Raw genomic sequence first — 27,855 nt, forward strand, 5'->3', positions numbered from 1 at the left:
GATATTGCCTCACGGTATTCATATGCGAGATGTCGTGTGTTTATGTATCCTGTCTATTAAAAGTCGTGGTAAGATTTTCAAGATTCCATTTTCCGATCGGTGCGACGATATATACGATTTGAACCGTCATTACTCATTTGATTCGTAACTCGAATTGAATATGGAGGGAAGAAAATGGCAAAGTTGACATTCAAATATTGTTAATTTCAATGGGGGAAGCAAAGAAAAGATGAAGACGAATGGGGCTTGTTAGGCTTTCAGACTTTTCAGAATTCGCCTAATTCTGGTTAAAGCAATGAATTCCTTTCCTTCCAATGTTCATTGCAACCTTAGAATTTTGCCCAAAGTTCCCATGAAACCCATGTTTGCTACAAGATAAATATTAATGGATATTACTAAACAATTGACAAATTGGTGATTAAAAAATATCAGTACAACTCACATCTTATCTCCTAAATTCTATGTTAGAGGTGCATTTTTCCCATACTGCAATCATTCAAACCAGTTTCCTAAATTACTCAAGCTGCACCTTTTCTGTTCATTGACTAGTTCCCTAGAATTTGTGAAAGATGAGCAGAGTTGTGATTTGTGGAGAGTTTGCAAGGTGTACTATACTTTTTTATGATACCAGGTACTCCAACTATTCAATTCGATGAATCACTACAACCGTACACAAATTAACCCCTCCGTGTGTACCAAGCAGACCGACGGGGTGACGAATGTGACCTCGAAGTTATTCTCAGTGAGACACATAGTGATTTCACCGCGGAATCTACATTTAATATATATGCACATATAGGGAGCGTGTGCTCTTCATTTGGAAACACGCGTCGTCACATTTTTCTCTCTTCTACCACAAATCTCAACTTGCTCAATTATTTCGGCATTAAATTGTCTTTAATGTTGGGATATGGTCCAAAACCAAGTGTTGGAGTTGGGTAGGGAGATTCCTAATTTTGGATGAACAGAGGTACAGATGCTGTGACTAGATAGAGGGGAGAGGAGATATGAATACCAGCTGGTGGATGAGGCCACCAATTCAAAAGTGGAGCACTCAAGGTATTGCCATTAATTATTTTCCTTACGAAGTAGGCCATCTTACATAAGTAAGCTCTAGTCTATGCCCCACGATATATTAGGTTACCTTAGTGATTCGGATAATATGGGAGCCAAAATATAAAATATATTTTAAGCAAAGAAAAATTGAAACCTCAGTTTTTAAACTTATTGTAAGATGGCTAATTCAGTCATAAACCTTTCAATTGTGTCGGTTTAATCATAAATTTTTTTATGATTTGCCAATATAATCCTTCAGACCAATTTTGGCCTTGACGTGTATGCCGACTGTCTTACTTGGCGCGGCCAGCTGCTAGCAAGGACAATTATTGTAATTTTATAAATTTTTTTGATATTTTTAATTATTTTTTTTTGTCTTCGTCGGCCTAGAGTTGGGAAAAATAAGGAAGGAAAAGAAAATAAACAATAAACAATAAAAATGGCAAAAATTGTCGATGTTAGCGATTTCCAACTAAAATCAGCTAGAAGAACTACATTGGCAAATAATCAAAAACCTTAGAGCTAAATTGACACAATTAAAAGATTTAGCACTGAATTAGCTGTCGTTCACTAGGTTTAAGACTTTTTGGCAATTTTCCCACTTTTGAAGCGGTGATCCACTTGTAATTTGCTGTAGTAATGAGTTCTTTCTTAAAGTTTAGGTGAAGACAACATTTATTATGTTAATGACAATTATTATGTTCATTAAACCCGTTTCTCTACTCTTGCATGTTTAACTCACATGAAAAATAGTATTTTGTGAGTTATAGCAATGACAAAATAATCGTGAAATTGTAAAAGAAAATCACTTGAAAAATATATATTATTTGGAAGATAATTAAATATTATGGGCTCATTTGCCTCATACATAAATTCACATTATACTTACCAAACATCTCCTACATCATATTTTACAAAAATTGATTTATCAGGAACTAATTTCTATATAATTCGACTCGATTGTGTAACATTAATTATTAATTTTTAATTAATTTTTACTCTAACATTGTATTTTACTACATGTTGTATTGGATAAAATCAAAAGGAATCTTATTTATGGTGTATTATATTGCAAGCGTGTAAATCAATTTTACCTCTTCATATTCTCATATAGACAAGAGTAGATTTTTTTCTTTATATACATCATAGAACATATCGTGCACAATATAGTCAATTTTACGTAAAATTATCGACACAATTACTTTTTCATTCTCGTAGAGTTAATTCGACTACTTATTACCATAGCTATGCGAATACTTAAAAAAAGAACATCCTAGTTTTTTAAAAATGTTTTCTCATTCTCAATGGTCAATTTCACCACTTATTATCAAAATATTTTTCTCCAAACTCTTGCATTTTCTTGGAAAACATTTAAAAATTTTATTTGAAAAAGAAATGACGCCCTTCATTAAAATTTAACACATTTAACTTGCAAAGTCGCTTTTAATACAATATATAATATTACATGGGTCATTACCTCTATTGAAACAATTCGTTTAAGAAAACAGTAATTACGCATCACGAGAATAGTTGGTACATTGGAAATTTATAATATATTCGCGATTAGTTACTTTGTAAGTGCTTGTGCATGGGACACTCGCTAATAAAATCTTCATATCTTCCAAAAATATCTATTCAAAACTAGATCAAGATAATGGTTAAGGCTACTAATGATATTGAATCAATATTCTTAAACTTTTACCAAGAAAAGAAATTTTTAATTGGTTTATTCAGTTAGTAAGGAAAATTGCATCTCGTGGACATGCCAACTAATATATATTCCAAAACATTTCAACACGAAGTACGCGACCCTATCATTTGACATTTGCAATCATCCTCATTACCGTTCCAAGAACAGGACACTCTTGAAACTTTCTTCAATGGCCAACTCTCAGTGGCTCCTCCATGCCCTCCTCCTCCTCCTCCTCCTCCTCCTCCTCTTTCACATGGACTCGATCTTGCTCAAAGCTGCTTCCATGCCACCACCTTCCCCTGTCATGTGCAACAGTCCCGCCGGTGGTGATGGTTGCATCCTCCACAACTCGTATGGTGCATGGAATGACAGATTGGACTGCCATGTCCAAAATGTCACGTACCCTTCGACCGAGGAAGAGCTCCGCTCGGCCGTGGCCTATGCGACTCGCAACGGACTGAACGTCAAAGTCGCGAGCAAGTTCTCGCACACCATGCCGAAGCTGGCCTGCCCCGGGAGGACTCAATCCGCCAACTCGTACTTGATAAGCACGGCGAATTATGCCTCGAGTATTGACATCGATGCGACCAATTTGGTGGTCACGGCCGATGCGGGGGTTCCGCTGCGGGAGCTGATCAACAGAGTAGAGGGACGAGGGTTGAGCCTGGTGGCTGCAACGTACTGGGAGGGCGTGAGCGTGGGCGGGCTGATAAGCACGGGAGCGCATGGTAGCTCGTGGTGGGGGAAGGGCGGGGCGGTGCACGATCACGTGGTCGGTATTAGCCTTGTGGTCCCGGCCAAGGAATCGGAAGGTTTTGCCAAAGTCATCAGAATTGAGGCACAGGATCAGCTTCTTAATGCTGCTAGAGTGTCACTGGGCATGTTGGGTGTGATCTCCAAGGTATGTTGATTTCATGGTTGCACTCGGTATATGGTTGAGTTCTTGAAATTTAAATTTTTTACTCTGTAACATTGAGTTTCTCGCGCTTTAGACCGAAATGACTACATTGAACTTTCGTGCTGCCAGAAATTTCTTTAGCTTCAGATGTTCTGGGGATTAGTCTTTGTTCGGTGTAAACACAACAATCCCCAGATAAATTGTCTAGTGAAGAAAACAAAAAAGGAGAAGCGAAAGATTGTCGAGGATTGATTCATTATAGCTTGTTTCTGAATCCTAGTATAACATCGATTTCAGGTGAAATTTTCTCTCGAGGGAGGGTTCAAGAGAAGCATAACCTATAATTTCACGGACGATGCTCGGATCGAAGAGATATATAGGGACCATGCCATGAAATACGAATTCGCCGATATCACTTGGTACCCATCTAAACACACTGCCGTTTACAGATACGATAATCGAGTCCCCCTAAACACGTCGGGTGATGGCGTTTATGACTTCCTAGGATTTCAATCCAACTCAGTTGTTGTCTCTAAATCCGCACGAGCAACAGGTAATGCTTCTCTTGTTCTTTCTTTCTTTTATACTATGCCTGTTTTTTCCTATCATGGCATCGGCATATCATCCTCAAAACTAATGTACGCAGAGAAGTTACTGGAGAACGCAAGGAACGTGGATGGAAGGTGTGCATTGGCATCAACCGCGGTGGGATACAGGAAGCTGGTTGCCAATGGCTTGAGGAATGGCCTGATCTTCACTGGCTATCCGGTTATCGGTACCCAGGGAAAAATGCAAACTTCTGGTTCATGTTTATATTCACCTCCCTTGAGAACTGACCTTACTTGTGCTTGGGATCCAAGAATTGACGGGCTCTTTTTTTACGACGTGGCGGCGATATTCCCTGCCCAAAGATTCGCTGATTTCATTCGAGACGTGAAGAAGCTCAGGGACATGAATCCAGAGAACTTCTGTGGAGTGGATGTCTACAATGGGTTTCTGATACGTTTCATTAAGGCCTCCAAGGCGTACTTAGGCCAATCCGAGGACTCGGTCGTGGTGGATTTCAACTATTACCGAGCCGATGACCCCTCAACCCCGAGACTGAATCAAGAAGTGTGGGAGGAAGTGGAGCAAATGGCGTTCTTCAAGCATGGGGCTAAGCCACATTGGGCTAAAAACAGGAACTTGGCATTCTTGAATGTCCGAAACAAGTATCCCAATTTTGGCAGATTCATGGCAGCTAAGAAGCAATTGGACCCACAAAACATGTTCTCAAGTGAATGGTCAGATGAGATATTGTTTCGGAATGAAGCAGCAAAAGGTGATGGGTGTGCCCTAGAAGGACAGTGCATATGTTCAGAAGACAGCCATTGTAGTCCAGCAAAAGGTTATCTTTGCAAAGCAGGGCTTGTTTATAAGGAAGCTAGAGTTTGTAGGTATACACAATCTTAAGTGGCATAAGATGTCGTATCGATTAGAAATATGCTTTTCTATCTTTATCCATGGATCCTTTACTACTACTCATTAAATTGGAAGTATTTATCTTGCGTGTCTTATTTAAAAGCTGTAGATTGGCCATATTTGTACGTATACATAATCTTTATACAGGTTTCCATTGCTACATTTGAGTTATAGCACACAAATTATCAAGCTTACGCAATTCTTTCGTCATTCAGACAGAGGACAACATTAGTACAATGGGCAAATCTCAATAGGATCCGCACTCGAGACTCGATCCCTTGAGATCTTGATACTGAGTTTATTCCTATTATCCTACGATGAAGCAACAAACGGGTTATGGATCCCCCTTAGCCAATTTGTTCAACTGAGAAAATAGTTGGACTTATTGTCTTGAAATCTAAATTTCGTTTGTGCTTTAGCTTCAACCAACACCACTCTACATGGAGAGAGCAAGCCAACCAATTACGTGCAGATCATCTAGACAAGCTCGTCGTAAGAGTATAGCTGCATCAGAAGACCAATGCTTAAACTGGAAATAGGACACTATAGAGAATGTACAAGTAGCGCGTATCCGAGTGGAATGGAGTATATATCTGGAAAAATAGTATCCCTACTCAAATAGCTGGCAGTCTGTCCTAAGTCGATCTTAAGATGGTAAGCACGTCAATTAAGTTTTTCTTGTACAACGAGAAATTCAGATATCCAAAATGTAATGTTTTCATTTTTCTTTTCCTTTTGCTTCATTTCAACCCAACAACATTTCCAGGTCCTCCCTTTCACCGTAGCCAAACACCCTTATTACAACTGCTGAAATGAAGAGAAAAAAACAAAAGAAAAGCACAAACTTGCCGTGTGCCTCACTCGGCCAAATAGTTGTGTCGATGCCCTGCTATTGTTCCTAAGCACATTCATTGCCAGGGTAAATCACAAGACAAAACATGGAGGTACTCTCATAGGGTCAAGCATCTACTTCCTGCATAACCACTGGAGTCTCGTGCTGAGAACTCTGAGAGGGTCAAACTTCTCGCAGTTTTACAGGCCTTATCTGGTTGTATTTTCATGATGCTGGCTTAGAGAGGGATCTGGAGTCAGAACTAACAGCAACTTTCCCGACCACAAAACAGCTCGCACATTCTGTACACTAGAGCCCCCAAAACCCGTTCAAGATGCTCTTTTTTGCAGCAACTAAGCAAGAAAACCAAGATGCTCACCTGTCGGAACTAGAAAAATAAAACCTTGACTTAGTAAAAGTATCGGGAACATGGCTAGAATCTGCAGGCGAAGCAGCCTTAGAATCTAGCCGGTTAAAGAGAACATAAGGATGCCTCTACCTGAAGAACTATATAAAAATCTTTGGAAGCACTACCTTATGAATATGAGGAGGGATTCAACCAAGCTGATGCTGGGGAATTCTAAATCCAGCGGTGAGCTTCATGCTACTCTTTTCTTTCAAACCATCCAAATTAGCTAGGCCAGACTTCTTCAGAAATCGGACTTTCTTTTCAAATTTTAGGTCATTACGTCCGATTGTGTAGATATTTCCTGCTTCTGGCGAGCTAAAGTCTGCAGGGTTCTGATTAATCGTGCAAATTCCAGGCCCAGAACTGCATCTCGGATGCCAAATGGTTTCACTTCTATTATGGGCATCCATTTTGGCCTTTTCAGAGTTTTCCTCGTGCGGTGAGAAATTCCTAGGATTTGGCATGCCAAAGATATTCCCTGATTTATGATAGAGATTGCCTCCGTGACTCATTCCTGAATAGGCACTTCTGACTAGAGGTTTAGAGAATGTAGAGCCTCCAGTCGGTCCAGCTAGATCGGAACATTTTCTCTTTCCTTTATCACGGACCTTGAGAGGGAGACACGCTTTACTTTCATTATCCCCCCCAAAAAATTTATCAGGTTGAACAAAGGAAGCAGATGCACTCACGATCGGAACAGCAGAATGTTCGTGGTATCTCCCTGGAAGGAAATTTGTAGGACAGTAACCTGAAGATGAGCATTTCAACGGATCAGATGGCTTGTGCAGTCTCAATGCCTGCCCAGGAATATCCTTTGAATGATAGCCACGCTAAAAGGAAGGATATTTCGGGAACCTATCATTTCCGCCCAAATCAATGTTTTGACCAGAACTAGGTCCAGCATGCAAGAGACTGAGTAAATGCATGGCTGGTATAGTTTCATTAGAAGGAAAATCAAATGAGTCATATCCATTTTCAACCACGGTTCCCTTATGTCTCGATGCATACGGGTTCTCCACACATGTTCTGCTGAGAGAATGGAAATGAAAGTCCTTACTCGGCCTCTCAAGGTTTGTAGCACTGAAGCTAAATAATCTTGGTAGGTGGCGTTTTGGGGCGATATGATTGAACATCCATATGATTAGAGTGAAGTCCCCCGTTTGGAGGGATACTGTACACAAAGGGCATGTGGGTTGGTATCATGGATGACGATAGACGAACCGGTTCGTCACCTTGTCGGGAACATGGGTTCTGCTACGTGTCTCGAAATTAGTATCGAACATGGGCTTGATTCTGGAAATATCCTCGTTCATTGTGCCATTCAAAATAGTACCCTGCCTCGAAGGATCCGTAACGCATACTCGGACCTTAACTTACCTTTCTTGGTCCTGGGAAAACATAACATGCCTTGCAGTATTAGGAGTTCCTTCTACATGGCCATCGCTTGCATAATTTGTGATCGGGCAAGAAGAGTTCTGAACAAACTTTTGCATGGGCGATCTGAAATCTTATCCAACTACAACACTACGGGGATTTCCATAGTGAATTTGCCTCTTCGGAATGCTTTCCTTTTGCGATAAGTTCAGCTCCCTGTTTCCACATTCCTTCACAATCCTTGAACTGCCAGAATCCATTGGCTTACTTTGTTCTCAGCAGGAGTTTTTTTTTGCCACGAGTTCAACAATTTCCACTGGTATGTCATCTACAGTTGTCTGCTCAGAAGCTTTAACAGATTTGTCATCATGATATTGCTTCATTAATTGTTGCAGAGAACTCCTGAGATATGGTGGCTTTCTCTCTGTTACTTGTCCCAGAAAAATCCTGCTGTAAAAGCCAAAAAGCAATTGTTGAATTCTGAAAATCACTGAGCAAATCACCTAATATTACAAGAGCTCAAATGTAAATAATGCTCTGTGAATCTGGGTGTCAGATTCACATGGAGTGGGGGGTCCAAGAGTCAAGATTCTTGATATGGAGAGCCACAGAGTCATGTCATATTTTTGCGCAAAAGAAATTTTACTTTTGATTTTGATTTTCCCTCCACGGCGTTTTTTGCCATTGAAGTTCTAAAAAAAATTCTGAATAATTTTAACATTTCGATAGTCATACTAAATAGAAGTCAACTTTTCAGGTGCATAAAAGAAAGATAAAAAAAGCTGATAAATTAAAATTACTCTAAGCACGTCCTTAAATTAAAGATGCTTGTTTAACCCGTCTTTTTGTTTATGTACATTGTCCCTTTGCTATATAGATTGACAATTCTCATCGATTAGCAGATACCGCATTGTGGTATTTATACATTAAATGTCGTATTTTTATGTGTCCCGGCGTCGTGATGAGATTTTACGCCCTCATTTTGCGATTGGTGCTACGGCATATATGATGTGAAATGTAATTATTCAGTTGATTTGAAACTCGGATCGAATATGGAGGGAAGGAAAGAAATGGCCAAAATTGACATTCACAGATCGTTAATTTCAGTTGGGAAGGAAAGAAAAGATGAAGACGAATTGGGTTTGTTGGGCTTTCAGACTTTCAGGGTTGGCCTCAATTCTGGTTAAGGCAATGAATTCCTTCCCTTCCACTCTTTCGTTTTTTTTTTTCACTCTTCTTCTTTTTGTTAAGGGAAAATGACACAAATGATTATTAAATTTTGACCCAACATATAATGCGGCCCCTTAATTTTAGCTCAATAAGTAATATCGTCCCTGAAATTTTAATTTATTCAATGGTATATGTTTAAACTAGTCCAGGAACTATATGAAAATATTTAATGTTATACTTGAATTGATTGAAGGATGACATTGAATATTTTCATATAATTCAGGGACTAATTTGAACATTTACTATAAGTTCAGGGACATTACATCTTGGATATTTTCATATAATTCAGGGACTAATTTGAATATATTGTCCAAAGTTGATCTTAAGATGATAAGCACCTCTAATTTAGAATATTTTTTTTTTATCTTTTCTTCTCCTTTCCTTTTTTACTTTTTCTTTTTTTTTTCCTTTACACTTCTCTTCTTTTTCTTTTCTTTTTTCCCTTTTCTCTCCACTGGCCTCAAACAAGGGCCATCCTTGCCAGCCTCGGACGAGGGCAGCCCTCACCTAGGTGAGGGTCGTCCTCACTAGCTTGGCAAGTGCCACCCTCTTTTGGGTTGGCGAAGGCAGTCCTTCACCATATCGAGCGAGGGTTTGTCCTCACCTAGGTTGGTGAAGGGCTAACTTCCCCAAATCAGGCAAAGGCGACCCTTGCCTGAGGCAGGCGGAGAGAAAATGGGAAAAATAAAAAAGAAAAGAAAAGAATAAAATTAAAAATTAAAAATTTTAATTTTCAAAAAAATATTAAAATATTATTAAAAATTATCCATTCCAACGTCGGTCATGCCACGTAGAATAATCAATGTCCACAATGGCGAATTCTAGCCAAAATTGACCATATGGACTCAATTGAAAAAGTATGAAAATGTTTAAAACTCAATTGATACAATTAAAAAATTTAGGACTCAATTGACGAAAGTACAATAGGTTTAAGACTTTTAAGACAATTTCCCAAGATGAGCAGAATAGTGATTTGTAAAGAGTTTGCAAAGTGTATTATACTTTTTATAATACCGGATACTCGAAGTATTCAATTCATGAATCGTTATAGATGTACCCAAGTTATTCCCTCCGCATGTATCAAGTAGACCGATGGGGTGACGAATACGACCTCATAGTTACTCTCAGTGGGAGACATTCTAATTTAACAACGGAATCTATATATATTGGATCATTGAGATTAGATTGATTGTAGTTTGCATTAGTTGCAATTAAATTTTAGGGTTAATACCACGAAAAACCTAAACTGGTACACTTGTGACACATTTATCGCAAACTATTTTTTTGACCATAAAAAACCCCAAACCGGTACACCTGTGACAATTTTACCCCAAACATATCACAAAAAACCCTAAACTGGTACGCATGTGACAATTTTACCCCGAACTAATTTTTAATATTATTTTTTGAATTTTTTCTTTTTTCTTTTCTTTTCTTTTCTTTTTTTTTCCTTCACCTTCAACCTCTGGCCGGCGAGGGCCACCCTCGCCTGCGTCGAGCCAGGGCCGCCCTTGCCGGATTTGGCGAGGGCGACCCTCGCTTGCGTAGGGCGAGGGCCGCCCTCGCCTGAGTCGGGCGAGGGTCGCCCTTGCCCTGGGCGGGCGAGGGCGGCCCTCGCCCGACGCCGGCGAGGGCGGCCCTCGCCGGCTTCCGCCTCTGGCCGGTTGCCAGACCGGTGACCGGCCAGGTTTTGAAGATGAAAAAGAAAAGAAAAGAAAAGAATAAAAAATAAATAAAAATTCGAAAAAAATAAAAAATAATATTAAATTTTTAATTCATGGTAAAATTGTCACATATATATCAGTTTGAGGTTTTTTTTTGTAAGTTCAGGATAAAATTGTCACAGATGTACCAGTTTGGGGTTTTTGGTTGTCAAAAAAATAGTTCAGGGTAAAATTATCACAGGTGTACCAGTTTGAGATTTTTTATGGTAAAAAAAATAGTTTGGGGTAAATGTGTCACAAGTGTACCAGTTTAGGGTTTTTCGTGGTATTAACCCTAAATTTTATTGTCTTCTCACCCTATATATAGGGGGCTTGTACTCTTCATTTGAATGTACGTATTATTACATTTTTCCCTCTTCTACCACAAATCTCAACTTACGTAGTTATTTTGGCATTAAATTGTCTATAATGTATCTCTGAGTGGGTGCAACTTTGGACACAATGCCGACCATGTTCATGCTTTAAAGTTGGGATATGGTCAAAACCATGAGTTGGAGTTAGGTAGGTAGATTCCCAATTTTGGATGATCAAAGGTACATATGCTGTGACTAAATAGAGAGGAGAGGAGATACGAATACCAGCTGGTGGAAAGGCCACCACTTCAAAAGTGGAGCACTAAAGGTGTTACCGTTAATTATTTTCCTAACGAAGTAGGCCATCTTACATAAATAAGCTCTAGTCTATGCCCATTATATATTAGGTTAGCTTAGTGATTCGGATAATACGTGAGCCAAAATATAAAATATATTATAAGCGAAGAAAAGTCGAAACCTCAGTTATCATGTCTCAAGAGTGAAATTTCTTGAATCAAATGTATATCAGACGCCTAATCCACACACACTTTACTTGATATAGGCTTGCGCTATTTTCGCCCCGTGGCTCCTAACGCCCTCCTTTCACATCAAATTGATTACATTATCTATTGCGGGTCTCACTCTTGATTTAAAATTATTTCTTATATTTTTTTCTTTTTTTTGTTTCAAATTTAATAAAAAACAAAACTACCCAAATCTCTTTAAAACAATTTTTTTTCATTTAAGCCACTTCTTCAGCAATCATTACATTTTAGCATTTCCCTCATGTTTGTCTTTTTCTAAACTTATGCATTGTTGTGAACTGAGCAAGCACTAATTATATATCGGATTAAAGAAATGTTAGTTTTGTTTGCAAATTATTTATTTTATTTCCCTAGATTATCCTCACAATCGTGAATTTCGACTTCAATATTGTGGTTGATATATGCATTATACACAATTTGTTCATCTTGCATTACACTCTTTTTGTAGTGCATATGGAAGACAATATCGTTTTTTGCTTAAATATATCCATTAATGATATAATTGCGAATGGAGAACATCAATCAATCATGTCAACAAGTTTATTTGAAACTTTACCATGTAATTTTTTAACGCCAGAGGATCTTTTGAGTAGTGCATCTTCTTGTTCAAAGTTATATTGTCTCTATAAAAAGGTCAAAGAGAGACAAATATGTTCTTCTCGGTTGCGATAGGGAAGGTAGTTATTGTGATCGACATAATATTTCTATTGCACGCCAGAGAAAAAAGACCAGATCGGATCTCATTTGATTGACTATCCTTTTGAAGTTTGTTGCTATAAATAGAATAACGGATTAGGGTCACTCAAAATATTTAATGCATCACACAATAAATAATTAAAAATTTGACAATTAGATTCACTTAATAAGATGAAAGTTGAGCGATTAAAATACACGGACTATAACGTAATAACACATATTAAAGTTATAATTAAATGAAATGCATACAAAAACTGACAGATGATTCTTTTCACTCTTAATTGTGCTTAGGCTATTTTTTGAATAATAGTTTCCTAGTCAAATAAAAAGAAATATAGAACTTGTTCAATTAGTTTTTTTGTCGGAATCAAATAATTAGTTATCTATTTACCAAATAATTTTTTTTGAAAAATCTAGAAAAAGAAGAAAATAAGGCAAGCAATAATTTTAAATCAAGAGTAGGCTCCACATTTTAATAAATGTTGTTTGATAGGAGCATGGGTAGTTTCGTCTACAGTAAAATTGAAATAAAAAAAAATTAAAAAAATAATTTTAAATCAAGAGTGAAATTGAAAACGAAAAATTTAGCCACTTTAATGTGAAAGGGGCTGTCAGAAACTAATGAGGGGTGGAAATAGAGTGAGCCAAAAGATTGGGGGTGATCCACTTGTACTTTTCTTCAGTAATGAGCTCTTTCTTAAAGTTTAGGTGAAGACAACATTTATTATGTATTTAGTGACCATTATTAGGCAAGCCTTGTGGTCAGGATCTAACTTCTTTTTATTATGTTTCTAGTATATTTGCTCATGTTTATGTTCACTAAAATTTCTTCTCTACTCTTGCCCGCTCAACTTATTTGAACATAGTATTTTTGAAGTCATAGTAGTGACAAAATAACCTTATAACTCTAAAAGAAATATACCTTTAGTATAAAATATATTATTTGGAAGATAATTAAATATTATGGGCTCATTTGCCTTATACATAAGTTCCCATTACGCTTATCAAACATGTCCTACGTCGAAATTGAATTTATCAATACCTATTTCTATTTAATTTGACTCGATTGTTTTGTCATTTCTTTAATAGTAACTATTATCCTTTAAGTAACTTTTACTCAAATATTGTATTTTACTACATGTCGTATATCATAGAATCGAAGTAATGTTACTTTGTGGTGTATTATATTGCAAGTGTGTAAGTCAATTTTTCTGTCTATATTATTCTTTAGACAGAGAGTAGTTTTTTTACATATATCACATGACATATCATACATAATAGAGTCGATTTTTATGTTAAATTATCTATTTCATTACCTTTCATTATCATGGAGTAAATTTTGCTACTTTTTACTATAACTATGTTAGAATTTTTTTCAACCAATAATTCTCTAATTTTTTTTGAAAAAATAATTTTCTCATTCTCTTAGCTCAATTTTACTACTTAATGTCAAGAGATTTTTATTTTTAACTTTCGCTTTTCTTGAAAAAAAAACTCTTAAATTTTATTTGGAAAAGAAAGGACTCCATTCATTAAAATTGAATGCATTTAATGTGTAAAACTCACTTTTTCGTATAATATCTTACGTTATATGGGCTTTTAAACGAGTACCATAAGTTACTTATTAAGCACACTCCACAGAAACAATCCACTTGAAAATTACCAAATGTTCTCGATTAGTTGCTTAATAAGCGCTCATGTTTGGGACACTCACCAACAAAATTTATATCATTTATAAATGTTGGTTCAGAATTAGATCAAGATGATTCTTAAGACTACTACTAATAATAAATCCAATATTCTTAAACTTTTACCAAGAAAAGAAATTTATAATTGGTTTACTCAGTTAAATTGCATCGCGTAGACATGCTAACTACGAAAAAAAAAATATGTCTGGATATTCAAGCCATTCAGGCTGATTAAATTAAGGAAAAACTCACATCCAAAAATTTACAACTGAATTTACGAAAAATCGAATCACAGCTGAGAACCATTTGAACCTTTTCCTTCTATTTTGATAGGATTTCATTAACAATGCCTTTAATATACCGGTCAAACTTTTTATAGGAATTTTCGAATTTCAAACCATCAATTTTTCTTGTGATCACTACTCAATTTGTGGCCCAACCATTTAACATAATTTATTTTTAATAAGAATATAATCTTTGATGGGGAAGAGATAAAATGGCAAAAATAAGCTTCCACAAACCATGGAAACGTTACCAATTTAGTCTTAAACCTATAGTATGGTTGTCAATTCGATTATAATATTTTCAATTTTGTAAATGTAGTCCTAAACTTTTGCGTAACAATCTAATGTAACCCTTTGAACCAATTGTCGTTAGAAATCGCTGATGTGGCGATCCACAAGTCGTTCATGTCAACGTGCCACGTAGGATGGCCGATGTCACGTCAGTGATTTTTTTGTGGCAATTTGCCAGAAGCACTACATTTGAATTTCATACTATATTGGCGAATTTAAAACGTTTAGAACTGAATTAGCATTTGTCCAATATATTTAGAACTTTTTGGGCAATTTTCCTCGCACACCATTGATTCTTTCATTATCTTTTATTTTCCTTGATTTGACTTTAGCAAGCGAATGACTCTACGAAATGCATGATTCATTACCACTCTTAGAAAGTCATAAAGATAAAATATTAAAAGTATGTCACATCGCTTGTTTATGAGGTTTATATGCTTTTCATGTACACTTGATCTTCCTCCACCTATCGGTTTAAACTCTTGTCATTGATCGGTTTGACGTTTTATATTTAATTGACTACATTGTCCCGTGTGGGTCCCACTCTCGATTTAAGATTATTTCTTACATTTTCTTTGCTTCTTCTTCTTCTTTTGTTTCAATTTTATAAAAAGACAAAACTACCCACATCATTTTCAAACATTTTATTTTCATCCTAGCCACTGCTTCCACACCCATTACATTTTAACTTTACTTCATGTTTGTCTTCTTCTAAACTTATTCCGACAATTATTAACTTTATTTTCCTAGATAATCTTCATGGTCATGAATTTTCTACTTCAATTTTCAGTACAAATATACGAGAATTTACTCAAAGATTGAATATTGCAGTTGATCAATGCATTATACACAATTTACTCATCTTTCATTGTGTTGTTTTCAGTAGTGTAGTCACTATGGAAGACAATATTGAAAAGGACCCAAATTACTTAAATGTATCCATTGATAATGAAACTACAAATGGAGGATAGCAATCAATTATGTCAACAAATTCATTTGGAGCTTCTCGCACTAAACATTGAAAACTGTTCCTTGATATATATTGTTTTAAGTGAATAATGACTCTTTTGTTGATGTAATTAAAAACTTTTATTATCTGATTCAGGTAAAATATTTTTTTTCGAGTGAGTAACATTTTTAGGGTGGCCAAGCAGCTGAACAGGCAATATCTTTTGTTAAGTTGCATATGCAACTTGTTATTATTGCGGTACATTTGTATTTTGAGGATAATTTTCTTTTCATTGATGATTCTAAGACAATTTTTATGCATTTAAAATTTCAAAAAAAAAAGCGTTTTCAAATGGTTTGAATGGGTTGTCTTATAATGCTATTACAATTATCATAATTTTTTGTCAACAACTAATTATACCAAGTAATCAAGGCAAATATAGTATTATATGTAATAATGTTTTAGGGAGCACTTTCTTTTGCATTTGCATGATAATAATGGATGTATAGAACTTTTTATGTACTTAACTTTATCAATTTTTTTTGAAATTATCTTTTAAAACATCATGCAATGATGACATAAAAAATAATTAAAAATTCAACTATTAGATTCACTTAATAAAATGAAAGTAGAGTAGTTAAATTACATAGACTACAACGTAATGACATATATTAAAGTTATAATTAAACAAAATGCGTACTAAAACTGGTAGAGGGTTCTTTTTACTCTTACTTGTGTTTAGGTAATTTTTTAAGTAATAGTCTCCTAGTACAAAAAAAGAGAATATACAACTCATTAACATAATAATTAGTTTTTTTGGTCGAAACATAATAATTAGGTAGCTATCTACTAAATAAACTGTTTTTAGTAAAAGAGGGACACCATTCCAAATGGAGAAAGAAAAGGAAAACTGAAAAAAAAGAAAAGAAGGCAAGAAATCTTAAATCAAGAGTGGGCTCTACATTTAACCTTAATAAATGTTGTTTGAGAGGATCATAGGAAGTTTAGTCTCTAGAAAATTGAAACAAAAGAAAAAGAAGACAAAAAGGCAAGAAATCGTATTAAATCAAGAGTGGGATCCATAAAGGATAATGTAATCAATTCAATGTGATAAGGGTGTCAAGAGCCATTAAGGAAATGGAATTAGCGTGAGCGTATTTTAAACCTTAGAAATCATCCTAGAATCGGTCACTCAAGATCTTACAAAAAAAGTTTAAGAAATGACTGCCGTTGTCGTTGCATCGTGATAGATAGCGTTCACATGTCGTTTTGGATTTTGTTCAGCTAACAAATATCCACGGCCGTTTAATTATGCATTTGGAGTCAAACATCTAAAACGTGGCATCGTTTAGAAGACAATTTTGTCCCCTGTTTTTCAAAATAAAATCAAAATAATGGTGTGAAAAGTAGAACAATACTAGCTTCATTATTATTTAATTTTCATGATTTAATTTTGTTTTTTTTTAAGTGTTTGTTGTTGTTGTTTCTCTTCTGTTTGTTTCCTTTCAAGAGTGTAAAATATGTATAAAATATGTATCTTTGGATACAATGCAAGAAAACTTGCCCCTTCCGAGTTTTGTCTAGTGTGTCTTAGAAGCATTGCCTTCTCATTCAACCAAGATCGACCCTATAATTTGCTATCGTCCTCATTAACGTTCCAAGAACAGGACACTCTTGAAACTTTCTTCAATGGCCAACTCTCAATGGCTCCTCCATGCCCTCCTCCTCCTCCTTCTCCTCCTTCACATGGACTCGATCTTGCTCAAAACTGCTTCCATGCCACCACCTTCCCCTGTCATGTGCAACAGTCCCGCCGGTGGTGATGGTTGCATCCTCCACAACTCGTATGGTGCGTGGAATGACAGATTGGACTGCCATGTCCAGAATGTCACGTACCCTACAACCGAGGAAGAGCTACGCTCGGCCGTGGCCTATGCGACTCGCAATGGACTGAACGTCAAAGTCGTGAGCAAATTCTCGCACACCATTCCGAAGCTGGCCTGCCCTGGAAGGACTCAATCTGTCAACTCGTTCTTGATAAGCACGGCGAATTATGCCTCTAGTATTGACATCGACGCAACCAATTTGGTGGTCACAGCCGATGCGGGGGTTCCACTGCGGCAGTTGATCGACAGAGTCGAGGGACAAGGGTTGAGCCTGGTGGCTGCGCCGTACTGGGAGGGCGTGAGCGTGGGCGGGCTGATAAGCACGGGAGCGCATGGTAGCTCGTGGTGGGGGAAGGGCGGGGCGATGCACGATCACGTGGTCGGGATCAGCCTTGTGGCCCCGGCCAAGGAATCGGAAGGTTTCGCCAAAGTCATCAGAATTGAGGCACAGGATCAGCTTCTTAATGCTGCTAGAGTGTCATTGGGCTTGTTGGGTGTGATCTCTAAGGTATGTTGATTTGACGGTTGCAATCGGCATATATTGAGTTCTTGAAATTTGAATGTTTTGCTCTGTAACGTTGAGTTTCTGGTGCTTTAGACCGAAAAGACTACATCCAACTTCATGCTGTCAGAAATTTCTTTAGCTTCAGATAGTTCGGAGATTGGCCTTTGTTCGATGAAAACACAACAATCCCCAGAAAAATTGTCTAGTGAAGAAAACAAAATAGGAGAAGTGAAAGATTGTTGAGAATTGATTCATTATAGCTTGTTACTGAATCCTAGTATAAAATCGATTTCAGGTGAAGTTTTCTCTCGAGGGAGGATTCAAGAGAAGCATAACCTATAATTTCACGGACGATGCTCAGATCGAAGAGATATATAGGGACCACGCCATGAAGTACGAATTCGCCGATATCACTTGGTACCCATCTAAACACACCGCCGTTTACAGATACGATAATCGAGTCCCCCTGAACACATCGGGTGATGGCGTTTATGACTTCCTAGGATTTCAATCCAACTCAGTTGTTGTCTCTAAATCCGTACGAGCAACAGGTAATGCGTCTCTTCTTCTCTCTATCTTTTATACAATGCCTAATTTTCCTATCATGGCATCGGCATATCATCCTCGTCAAAAACAGAATGACTGAAGAAAACTGATGTAAGCAGAGAAGTTACTGGAGAACGCAAGGAACGTGGATGGAAAATGTACATTGGCGTCGACCACGGTGGGATACAAGAAGCTGATTGCCAATGGTTTGAGGAATGGCCTGATCTTCACTGGCTATCCGGTTATCGGTTGCCAGGGAAAAATGCAAACTTCTGGTTCATGTTTATATTCACCTCCCTCTAGAACTGACCTTACTTGTGCTTGGGATCCAAGAATTGACGGGCTCTTTTTTTATGAGACGACGGCAATATTCCCCGCCCAAAGATTTGCAGATTTCGTCCGAGATGTGAAGAAGCTCAGGGACATGAATCCAGAGAACTTCTGCGGAGTGGATATCTATAATGGGTTTCTGATACGTTTCATCAAGGCCTCCAAGGCATACTTAGGCCAATCCGAGGACTCGGTCGTGGTGGATTTCAACTATTACCGAGCCAACGGTCCCTCAACCCCAAGACTGAATCAAGATGTGTGGGAGGAAGTGGAGCAAATGGCGTTCTTCAAGCATGGGGCTAAGCCACATTGGGCTAAAAACAGGAACTCGGCTTTCTTGAATGTCCAAAACAAGTATCCCAATTTTGGCAAATTCATGGCAGCTAAGAAGCAATTGGACCCACAAAACATGTTCTCAAGTGAATGGTCAGATGAGATATTGTTTTGGAATGAAGCAGCAAAAGGTGATGGGTGTGCACTAGAAGGACAGTGCATATGTTCAGAAGACAGGCATTGTAGTCCAGCAAAAGGTTATCTTTGCAAAGCAGGGCTTGTTTATAAGGAAGCTAGAGTTTGTAGGTATACACAATCTTCAGTGGCATAAGACATCATATCATTTTGCTGGTCATGTTTAAAACCTGTAGATTGGCCATATTTGTTTGAATAATGTACCTCATTATCTTTATAGAGGTTTCCATTGCTACATTTGAGTTCTAGCTCACAAATCTCAATATGATCCGCGCTCGAGACTTGACTCCTTGAGATCTTGATACTAGGTTTATTCCTATTATCCTACGAGCAAGCAACAAACAGGTTATGGATCCCCCTTAGCCAATTTCTTCAACTGAGAAAAGAGTTAGACTTATTTTCTTGAAATCTAAATATCGTTTATGCTTAAGCTTCAACCAACACCACTCTACATGGAGAAAGCAAGCCAACCAATTATGTGCAGATCATCTAGACAAGCTTGTCGTCAGAGTATATCTGCATCAGAAGACCAACGCTTAAACTGGAAATGGGACACTATAGAGAATGTACAAGTATTGCATATCCGGAAAAATAGTATCCCTACGCAAATAGCCGATCGTCTGTCCAAAGCATCTTAAGATGTTGAGCACCTCGATTAAGTTTTTCTTGTACATCAAGCAATTCAGACGAATTCCATATCCAAAATGTAATGTTTTTAGTTTGCTTTTCCTTTTGCTTTATTTCAACCGAACCACATTTCCAGGTCCTCCCTTTCACTGTAGCCAAACACCCTTATTACAACTGCCGAAATGAAAGAAAACAAAAGAAAAAACAAAAGAAAAGCACAAACTTGACGTGTGCCCCACTCGGCCAAATAGTCATGTCGATACCCTGCTATTGTTCCTAAACACATTCTTTGCCAGGGTAAATCACAAGACAAAACATGGAGGTACTCTCATATAGTCAAGCATCTACTTCCTGCATAACCTCTGAAGTCTTGTGCTTAGAACTCTGAAAGGGTCAAACTTCTCGCAGTTTTACAGGCCTTACCTGGTTGTATTTTCATGATGCTGGCTTAGAGATGGATCCGGATTCAGAATTAACAGCAACTTTCCAGACCACAAAAACAGCTCGCACATTCTGTACACTAGAGCTTTCAAACCCGGTCAAGATGCTCTTTTTTGCAGCAACTAAGCAAGAAAACCAAGATGCTCACCTGTCAGAACTAGAAAAATAAAACCTTGACTTAGTAAAATTATCAGGAACATGGCTAGAATCTGCAGGCGAAGCAGCCTTAGAATCTAGCCGGTTGAAGAGAATATAAGGATGCCTCAACCTGAAGAACTATATAAAAATCTTTGGAAGCACTACCTTATGAAAATTGGGAGGGATTCAACCAAGCTGATGCTGGGGAATTCTAAATCCAGCGGTGAGCTTCATGCCACTCTTTTCTTTCAAACCATCCAAATTAGCTAGGCCAGACTTCTTCGGAAATCGGACTTTCTTTTCAAATTTTAGGTCATTACGTCCGATTGTGTAGATATTTCCTGCTTCTGGCGAGCTAAAGTCTGCAGGGTTCCGATTAATCGTGCAAATTCCAGGCTCAGAACTGCATCTCGGAGGCCAAATGGTTTCACTTCTATTATGGGCGTCCATTTTGGCCTTTTCAGAGTTTTCCTCGTGCGGTGAGAAATTCCTAGGATTTGGCATGCCAAAGATATTCCCTGATTTATGATAGAGATTGCCTCCGTGATTCATTCCTGAATAGGCACTTCTGGCTAGAGGGTTAGAGAATGTAGAGCCTCCAGTCGGTCCAGCTAGATCGGAACATTTTCTCTTTCCTTTATCACGGACCTTGAGAGGGAGACGCGCTTTACCTTCATTATCCCCCCCAAAAAATTTATCAGGTTGAACAAAGGAAGCAGATGCACTCATGATCGGAACAGCAGAATGTTCATGGTATCTTCCTGGAAGGAAATTTGTAGGACAGTAACCTGAAGATGAGCATTTCAACGGATCGGATGGCTTGTGCAGACTCAATGCCTGCCCAGGGATATCCTTTGAATGATAGCCACGCGAAAAGGAAGGATATTTAGGGAACCTATCATTTCCGCCCAAATTGATGTTTTGACCAGAACTAGGTCCAGCATGCATGAGACTGAGTAAATGCATAGCTGGTATAGTTTCATTAGAACGAAAATCAAATGAGTCATATCCATTTTCAACCTCGATTCCCTTATGTCTTGATGCATACGGGTTCTCCACACATGTTCTGCTGAAAGCATCAAAATGTAAGTCCTTACTAGGCCTCTCAAGGTTTGTAGCACTGAAGTTAAATAATCTTGGATCCCGACTCCAGTTCATCTCCACCTTAGGTGGCGTTTTGGGGCGATACGATTGAACATCCATATGATTAGAGTGAAGTCCCCCGTTTGGAGGGATACTGTACATAAAGGGCATGTGGGTTGGTATCACGGATGACGACAGACGAACCGGTTCGTCACCTTGTCGGGGAATATGGGTTCTGCTGTGTGCTTGTAAACGCTCGAAATTAGTATCCGAGGGCTTGTTTCTGGAAATATCCTCGTTCATTGTGCCATTCAAAATAGTACCCTGCCTCGAAGGATCTGTAACACATACTCGGACCTTAACTGACCTTTCTTGGTCCTGGGAAAACATAACATGCCTTGCAGTATTAGGAGTTCCTTCTACATGGCCAACACTTGCATAATTTGTGATTGGGCAAGAAGAGTTCTGAACAAACTTTTGCATGGGCGATCTGAAATCTTTTCCAACTACAACACTTCGGGCATTTCCAGAGTGAATTTGCCTTTTCGGAATGCTTTCCTTTTGCGATAAGTTCAGCTCCCTGTTTCTACTTTCCTTCACAATCCTTGAACTGCCAGAATTTATTGACTTACTTGTTCTCAGCAGGAGTTTATTTTTTCCTGCCCCATCTAAAGACCTTTCATATTGATTTTTTGCCATGAGTTCAACAATTTCCATTGGTATGTCATCTACAGTTGTCTGCTCAGAAGCTTTAACAGATTTTTCATCATGATATTGCTTCATTGTTGCAGAGAACTCCTGAGATTTAGTGGCTTTCTCTCTGTTACTTGTCCCAGAAAAATCCTGCTGTAAAAGCAAAAAAGCAATTGTTGAATTCTGAAAATCACTGAGCAAATCACCTAATATTACAAGAGCTCAAATGTAAATATACTGAGAGCGCTTGGTAACATCTAATGACGTCACAGAAACATATAGTCATAACAAGACGAAGAGAAGCATCCAAACAAATATTCGAACAACCAACTTGAGGAAATGCGAGACTGTAAGACCAAGCCTAAGAACTAACCGAGCACATGACGTCACATCTAGAAGATCCAAATCAATTAACTCTAATGAACTAATGACAAGATTGTATACCATTTGTGGCTTCGTATAACAAAATGCGCTCTCTAAATTCAAGGCATGGCTTTGCTTCTCAGTCTGAACTTTAGGAATCTTATGAATGGATCCCTTGCTAACGACATCACGGACCCCTTTACTCGGGAAAGCATCAGATCCACATCTAGAAGGGCGCTTTGGCTCTATGTGTCTGGCTTCCCTACTTCTGAGCATAAGTGAATCTTCTCGAGCACCTTCCAGCCAATGGAATGAAGAAGCCAAACCAAATTGAGTGGCATATGCTTTGTCGACTTTGGGAGGAAGCATACAGCTTTTGGTAGATACATGGGATCTATTTTCTACAGAAGCATCACTGGTGGGTATGAACCAAAAAGGTGGAGGACTGGCTTGCATGACTCCAGAGTCTGTCCTCATAAACATTCCTCCTGAAGTATTGGTGTTACTGCTAGGAGGAGTAACTGAAACCTGGCCACACTTTTCTTGAGACATTTCTGTCTTGTCCTTGCAAAGCAAACTTCTTTCATTCTTCGACGCAGGAATAACAAAAGAGCTCGTTTCTCGGGCTGCACTTGCAGGTGTCTCATGTCCAAATGAAAACATGACATCAGCCGGTTTGATCACGATCTGTCCAGATTTATAGTGGAAATAATCTTCAGTAACATGGTTCTTCTTTTTCTTCTTGACGGTTGCACATATTACTGCATCCTCCTTGTGTTTAGCCCAATGATTCTTTCTGACAGTTTGTGAATCCATTCTAGCAAGTTCATTATCTTCAATTTGAGAATCAACAATAGCACTGGAATTTCCAGCACCATCTTTGAAGACAATTTCTTTCCCGCTTTCCTGGCTAGGAGTCATAGAATCCATCTGCTTGCTGTCCGGATCAAAAGGTGAACTCCTCTTCCTTTTCTTAAAAACCTTTTTAACATTATCAGGGACCGCCATAGGACGATCTGTTGCATATGCTATACCTATCTTTGCAGACTCATCGTATGTAGCAAGACAAGGAGCATTTACTTTCCGGGTTTGATCCGGATGCATATTTTCATCGTTACCCAACAAGTCAGTTAGCAGACGAACCTTCCGATTTTTTCTACGGCGTAAACCAGCGTTTTTAGTATGAAAATAATCCTCAGAGAGGTCACCACTGTCAGACGATAAGCAGTCATGTTCATCCAGTTCTTCTGAAGGATGTTTCTTCTCTTGAACTGTGATAGCATCATCCACCCCATCAATCAAACAGACCCCACTGTACTCAGAGCCATTGGCTGCCTTCACAGAATCAGGATTAGATGGTTGCTTCCCCAATTGAATGATTTCGGAAGAACTTCCACGGCCAACAACTTCATGAACTCCACAGTCTAGCATAAACAAATGAAGAGACCCATTGCCGTTTGGCTGGTTAAGTACTGATTCAGCATCCATATGCAGAAAGAATGTCGTGTTGCACCAATCTAACATCAACTTTATGCAGGTAATTGAACTTGTAGTTAGTAGCCATATTGGAAATGAACATACCTGTGTCATCTGCATCCTTCCCCTTTCCCTGGCTGACGCCAACTTCTGCAAAAAGAATCACTAAAGTATTGAGAGTTCCTAACTTGGATTATGGTCCCATACTTATCATCAAGAAATATCGAGCTTTCAGATATAAATGACTCACAGATATATGAAAATTTACCTTTGGAGATCAGTGTGCAAGTTTGATCCTCTTTGTCTTTTTTCGCGTTAGAATCTAATGAAGCACGAACGTCATTGCCATTAATTTGAGGTAAAACAGTAGCATCGGATTTTCCTGTGCTGGCAATGCCTACACTCATTATCTGCTGAAAATCAGAGGCAACAGTTGCAGTTTGACTTTGGCTCAACAGATTGGTCCTGGCACTCTCACAATTGCATTTAAAACCAGAATTATCAACGACTTTTTCAGCAGGAGTAGATTCAATGCATAAATCCGGAACGCAAGTTTGGCATCTCCACCATCTGAACTTTGGAACATCTAGTGGTGGAAGCATGTCTTTTGGCACTTCTGAGGTGTCTTTCTCCAATTTAAACGGCCAACATAGCTTACTTTCTTTTTGCCGCATCCCAGAAACATATTTACTGATGGAAGGATGAGTCAGATAATATTTAAGGAACAATTCAATACAGTACGAGGCATTACAAGAAGTAGCAAAGAACTACATTAGACATGTGTAAAATGCAACACCGTTCATCTTTATTGCCATCAGTCACTTCATTTCCAGCAATACCAGAAAAGAGTAATAAAAAGAATAAATGAAACTAATTCTTTGAAAGATTGGAGAGAGAAAAATATTGGTCTCCACACCTCATGAATCAAACATTAAAATATCTATAAGCTTATTCTTCCAGCAGTACTTTTGCCACTCATTAATATGAGGATAAAGCTGAATTTTTCATTTGGTTCATGCATTTGAACAAATAAAATATGGATGAACGTTGCTAAAAGAGCGAAACCTAGTTGATGTGGACTGGATCCAGCAAAGAAGAAGCTCAAGGAGCGTCACACACAGGCTACCGGCAACTAATTATTCCAGTACCATACATTATAGTGCAGGTATATATATTTATATATACAATAATTGCAGCACATATGAGGAACAGCATGTGTTAAATACAGGCAGAAAAAAGTAAACCTTACCGGATTGAGAAGTGCTCGCACTTAGTATTACTTTTTCCAGCAACTCCACGAAGATTTATTGATATTGAGTCAATTTGGGTGAATGATTCCATTGACGTTGAGATGCGAATGACAATGCGGCCACGTTGGCTGTTCGTGCAGTCATGCGATCATTTCACTTCAAAGCAAGCTGACCTAGGACAAGCCATGTGCATTCACCAATCTTAAAAGTTTTGAATGTCATACGTAGAACTAAATTGCAATCAGAACCAGATGATCATACAACGACTCACTAAAAGAACCAATACCAGAAAAAGTTTTCAGAGGATCAATATAAATCATAGTATTTAAAAGAACAGATTAACACAGTGAACCCGTAAGTAACATCGGGCAATTACAAAACAGAAGAAAAATGTGATAAGTTTATTGCTGATATGCCGTTGTTTAAACCACCAGACCACGAGCTTACATCCATTGTGCACATAAAATAACAACTTTTTTCACATGAATACTCATGAAATAATATTAGAAACCCTAGCTAATGAGCATGTAGTTGTATCTTGCAACACTCCATCCCATGAATGAACACAATCTCTCAGGCAGAAAGAACCACCCAAGTTAAGATGTGAGGAAGTGATGATGAGATTTCAGCTACAAGACAAAGGCCAGATTAGGGTTTTGCCCATGAACTGGACATAGGCCCCACCAAGAAGGAAAAGGCTGTATTTAAGCCTTGGGTTATTGATTATGAGCAAAAACCCACTAAGATATCACCTCAAACACAACATTCACACCATTAAATTATACCCATAAACTCTGAAAAATAAAATGATTCCTAGGGTTTATTTTACTCACTAAATTGCTACTGTGCCAACAATAATCGAAACCCCACTCTAGAAGAACAAGAAAAATCATCAAACTGAATCAAGAAAACCACCAAGAATTATTTCCTGATAATCGAGAAAGATCCAGATCGAGAAAAACAGTTGAAACTCCACTTCACGAGCAAAAACGAATTTCAAGCATCCCCCACAAATCAAGAATCGAAAACCCAGCTCGCAGTCAGCTTTGTGGTAGAAACAGATCCCCCCATCAAGAAAAGACCCAATCAAGAACTGCACGACCCAGAAGAGAAAGCACCGATTCGAGCTCAAAGAAACCAACCTCGACCTCTCAGAGACCGGAGTCAAACTGTGCCCTATCCGCACTCGACTCGGAATCTCCCCCACGGCCGCTCCGGATGAAGACCTCGCCGAGTAGAGAGCCTCGCGACGGAGCAGATGGTCCCAGATTCAAGAAGAGATCGAGCTCAAGCAGCGCAGAATTTGGGTGCGCGGATCGAGAGAAACCCTAGCCTTCCCGATGCTGGGCGTGTGTGCGCGCGCGGGGGGCTTGCGATTCCTCAGAGAGAGAGAGAGAGAGAGAGAGAGATGGGTTTCTTTTTTTTTCGTCTTAAAGTCATGAAATGTTTCTTGTTTTTGGCCACATGACACCTCTCTCTCTCTCTCTCTCCTTCTTTGCCTTCTTTTTTCTTTGACACCTCTCGCTTCTCTACGCACACACAAGCACGAACCCACTTACATCGGTAGGATAAAAGAAAGCGGAAAAAACCAAGAAAAACAAAGGAGGAAAAACTCTTTTATTGCGAGGGTTTGCGAAGTGGAGGGACAGATTCGAGGCGCGAGGGCCACTGGGGGGCCGACACGTGGCGGGTTTGTGCGGATCTTATCACTTTCCATTACGTCTCTCTCTCTCCCTCTCTCTCTCCGTGTGCCTAAGGCTGAAAGAAAACCCTAGGACGAGGACGAGGAGGAGGGAACAGACAGCAACGCTTGTGTGTCCGAGTTCCTTTGTTCTCTCTCTCGAATGTTTTTCCCTAAGATGCCTCCGCATGAAGGCGGGACGCGATTGGTGCGTGGCGCGCACGGCCTCCCGGGGCGAGTGGGGGTAGTTAAACGCAAAAGCCCTAGCTTTTAATGGTAAAGAACGGTTGGGGGTGCAGGAGAACCCTTAGCCGGCTCCTTGAGTGTGTGGATTTAGATTAAGGTTAGGCGGAATGAAAACCCCATTTTCTGTTTTTTAATCTTTTGTTCGTAATCCAAGTTGATGCATTATGCCATGGTTGGGCCTATTTCGTCACTTATTAATATGTTCATCATGAAAATCGATGTTAGTATGCCTTGCGCTGTTCTAAACACGAAAGGAACAAAATAAGTGAAAGAATTTAACCCGATCAGTTACGAATTGCGAACTAAAGATTATTGAAAGTGCTTTGTTTTAATCTACATCGAATGAAATCTAGTTGTTAGAACATGCATCGTAGAAGAGAAAGAAGTGAGTTCTAAAAGTCATGTGTGAATTTTAGAATCGTGAAGCATGTTCTTTGGAATTGTAGTCGAATTTTGTATTCCTTTAATTCCCATGTTTGGCTAGAAGAGGTTTGCGTGAAGAGTAACTTGAATGAGTATTCTAAAAGTACAATGACAAACTTAAAGTTGGGCGACTAGCTAGTCTTACAATCAATGAGAACCTATTTATAGGAAAAACTAATAGGTATAATTACATTCATCGATTACCCAACGTGCTAGTCACATGTGATCTTTCACAACGCCACTATTTCAAGCCATCCACGATGTCACTAAACCAAG

General features: G+C 38.5%; 3 protein-coding genes across 8 annotated transcripts; 2 read left to right on the forward strand and 1 right to left on the reverse strand.

Annotated features, from left to right (window-relative positions):
- The first annotated feature begins 2,898 nt into the window (after window positions 1-2,898).
- On the forward strand, window positions 2,899-5,159 carry LOC115674303 (L-gulonolactone oxidase 3-like). The gene is made up of 2 exons (XM_056310940.1): window positions 2,899-3,650; window positions 3,945-5,159. The coding sequence occupies exons 1-2, from the start codon at window positions 2,937-2,939 to the stop codon at window positions 5,097-5,099; spliced, it is 1,869 nt and encodes a 622-aa protein (XP_056166915.1). The 5' UTR covers window positions 2,899-2,936; the 3' UTR covers window positions 5,100-5,159.
- A 648-nt stretch (window positions 5,160-5,807) lies between these two features.
- Window positions 5,808-26,810, reverse strand: LOC115674300 (protein EMBRYONIC FLOWER 1). 6 transcript variants are annotated; one of them, XM_056310613.1, is made up of 7 exons: window positions 26,372-26,810; window positions 25,229-25,402; window positions 24,248-24,669; window positions 24,085-24,129; window positions 22,585-23,927; window positions 20,530-22,293; window positions 5,808-6,328 (listed from the first exon to the last, which is right to left on the reverse strand). In XM_056310613.1, the coding sequence occupies exons 2-6, from the start codon at window positions 25,318-25,320 to the stop codon at window positions 20,551-20,553; spliced, it is 3,645 nt and encodes a 1,214-aa protein (XP_056166588.1). In that variant the 5' UTR covers window positions 25,321-25,402; window positions 26,372-26,810; the 3' UTR covers window positions 5,808-6,328; window positions 20,530-20,550. The 6 variants fall into 6 exon arrangements, with proteins under 6 accessions (XP_056166588.1, XP_030452517.1, XP_030452518.1 ...); XM_030596657.2 differs by lacking the exon at window positions 5,808-6,328 and adding an exon at window positions 19,739-20,348; XM_030596658.2 differs by lacking the exon at window positions 5,808-6,328 and adding an exon at window positions 19,739-20,374.
- On the forward strand, window positions 17,000-19,395 carry LOC115674301 (L-gulonolactone oxidase 3-like). Its single transcript, XM_030596660.2, has 3 exons — window positions 17,000-17,817; window positions 18,110-18,365; window positions 18,480-19,395. Exons 1-3 carry the CDS (start codon window positions 17,113-17,115, stop codon window positions 19,292-19,294), a joined length of 1,776 nt encoding a protein of 591 aa, XP_030452520.1. The 5' UTR covers window positions 17,000-17,112; the 3' UTR covers window positions 19,295-19,395.
- Window positions 26,811-27,855: the final 1,045 nt, after the last annotated feature.

Source organism: Syzygium oleosum, unplaced genomic scaffold, assembly GCF_021117445.2.
Source record: "Syzygium oleosum isolate NSW1041296 unplaced genomic scaffold, Sole_v2.1 Sole_v2.04, whole genome shotgun sequence".
Classification (NCBI taxonomy): Eukaryota; Viridiplantae; Streptophyta; class Magnoliopsida; order Myrtales; family Myrtaceae; genus Syzygium; species Syzygium oleosum.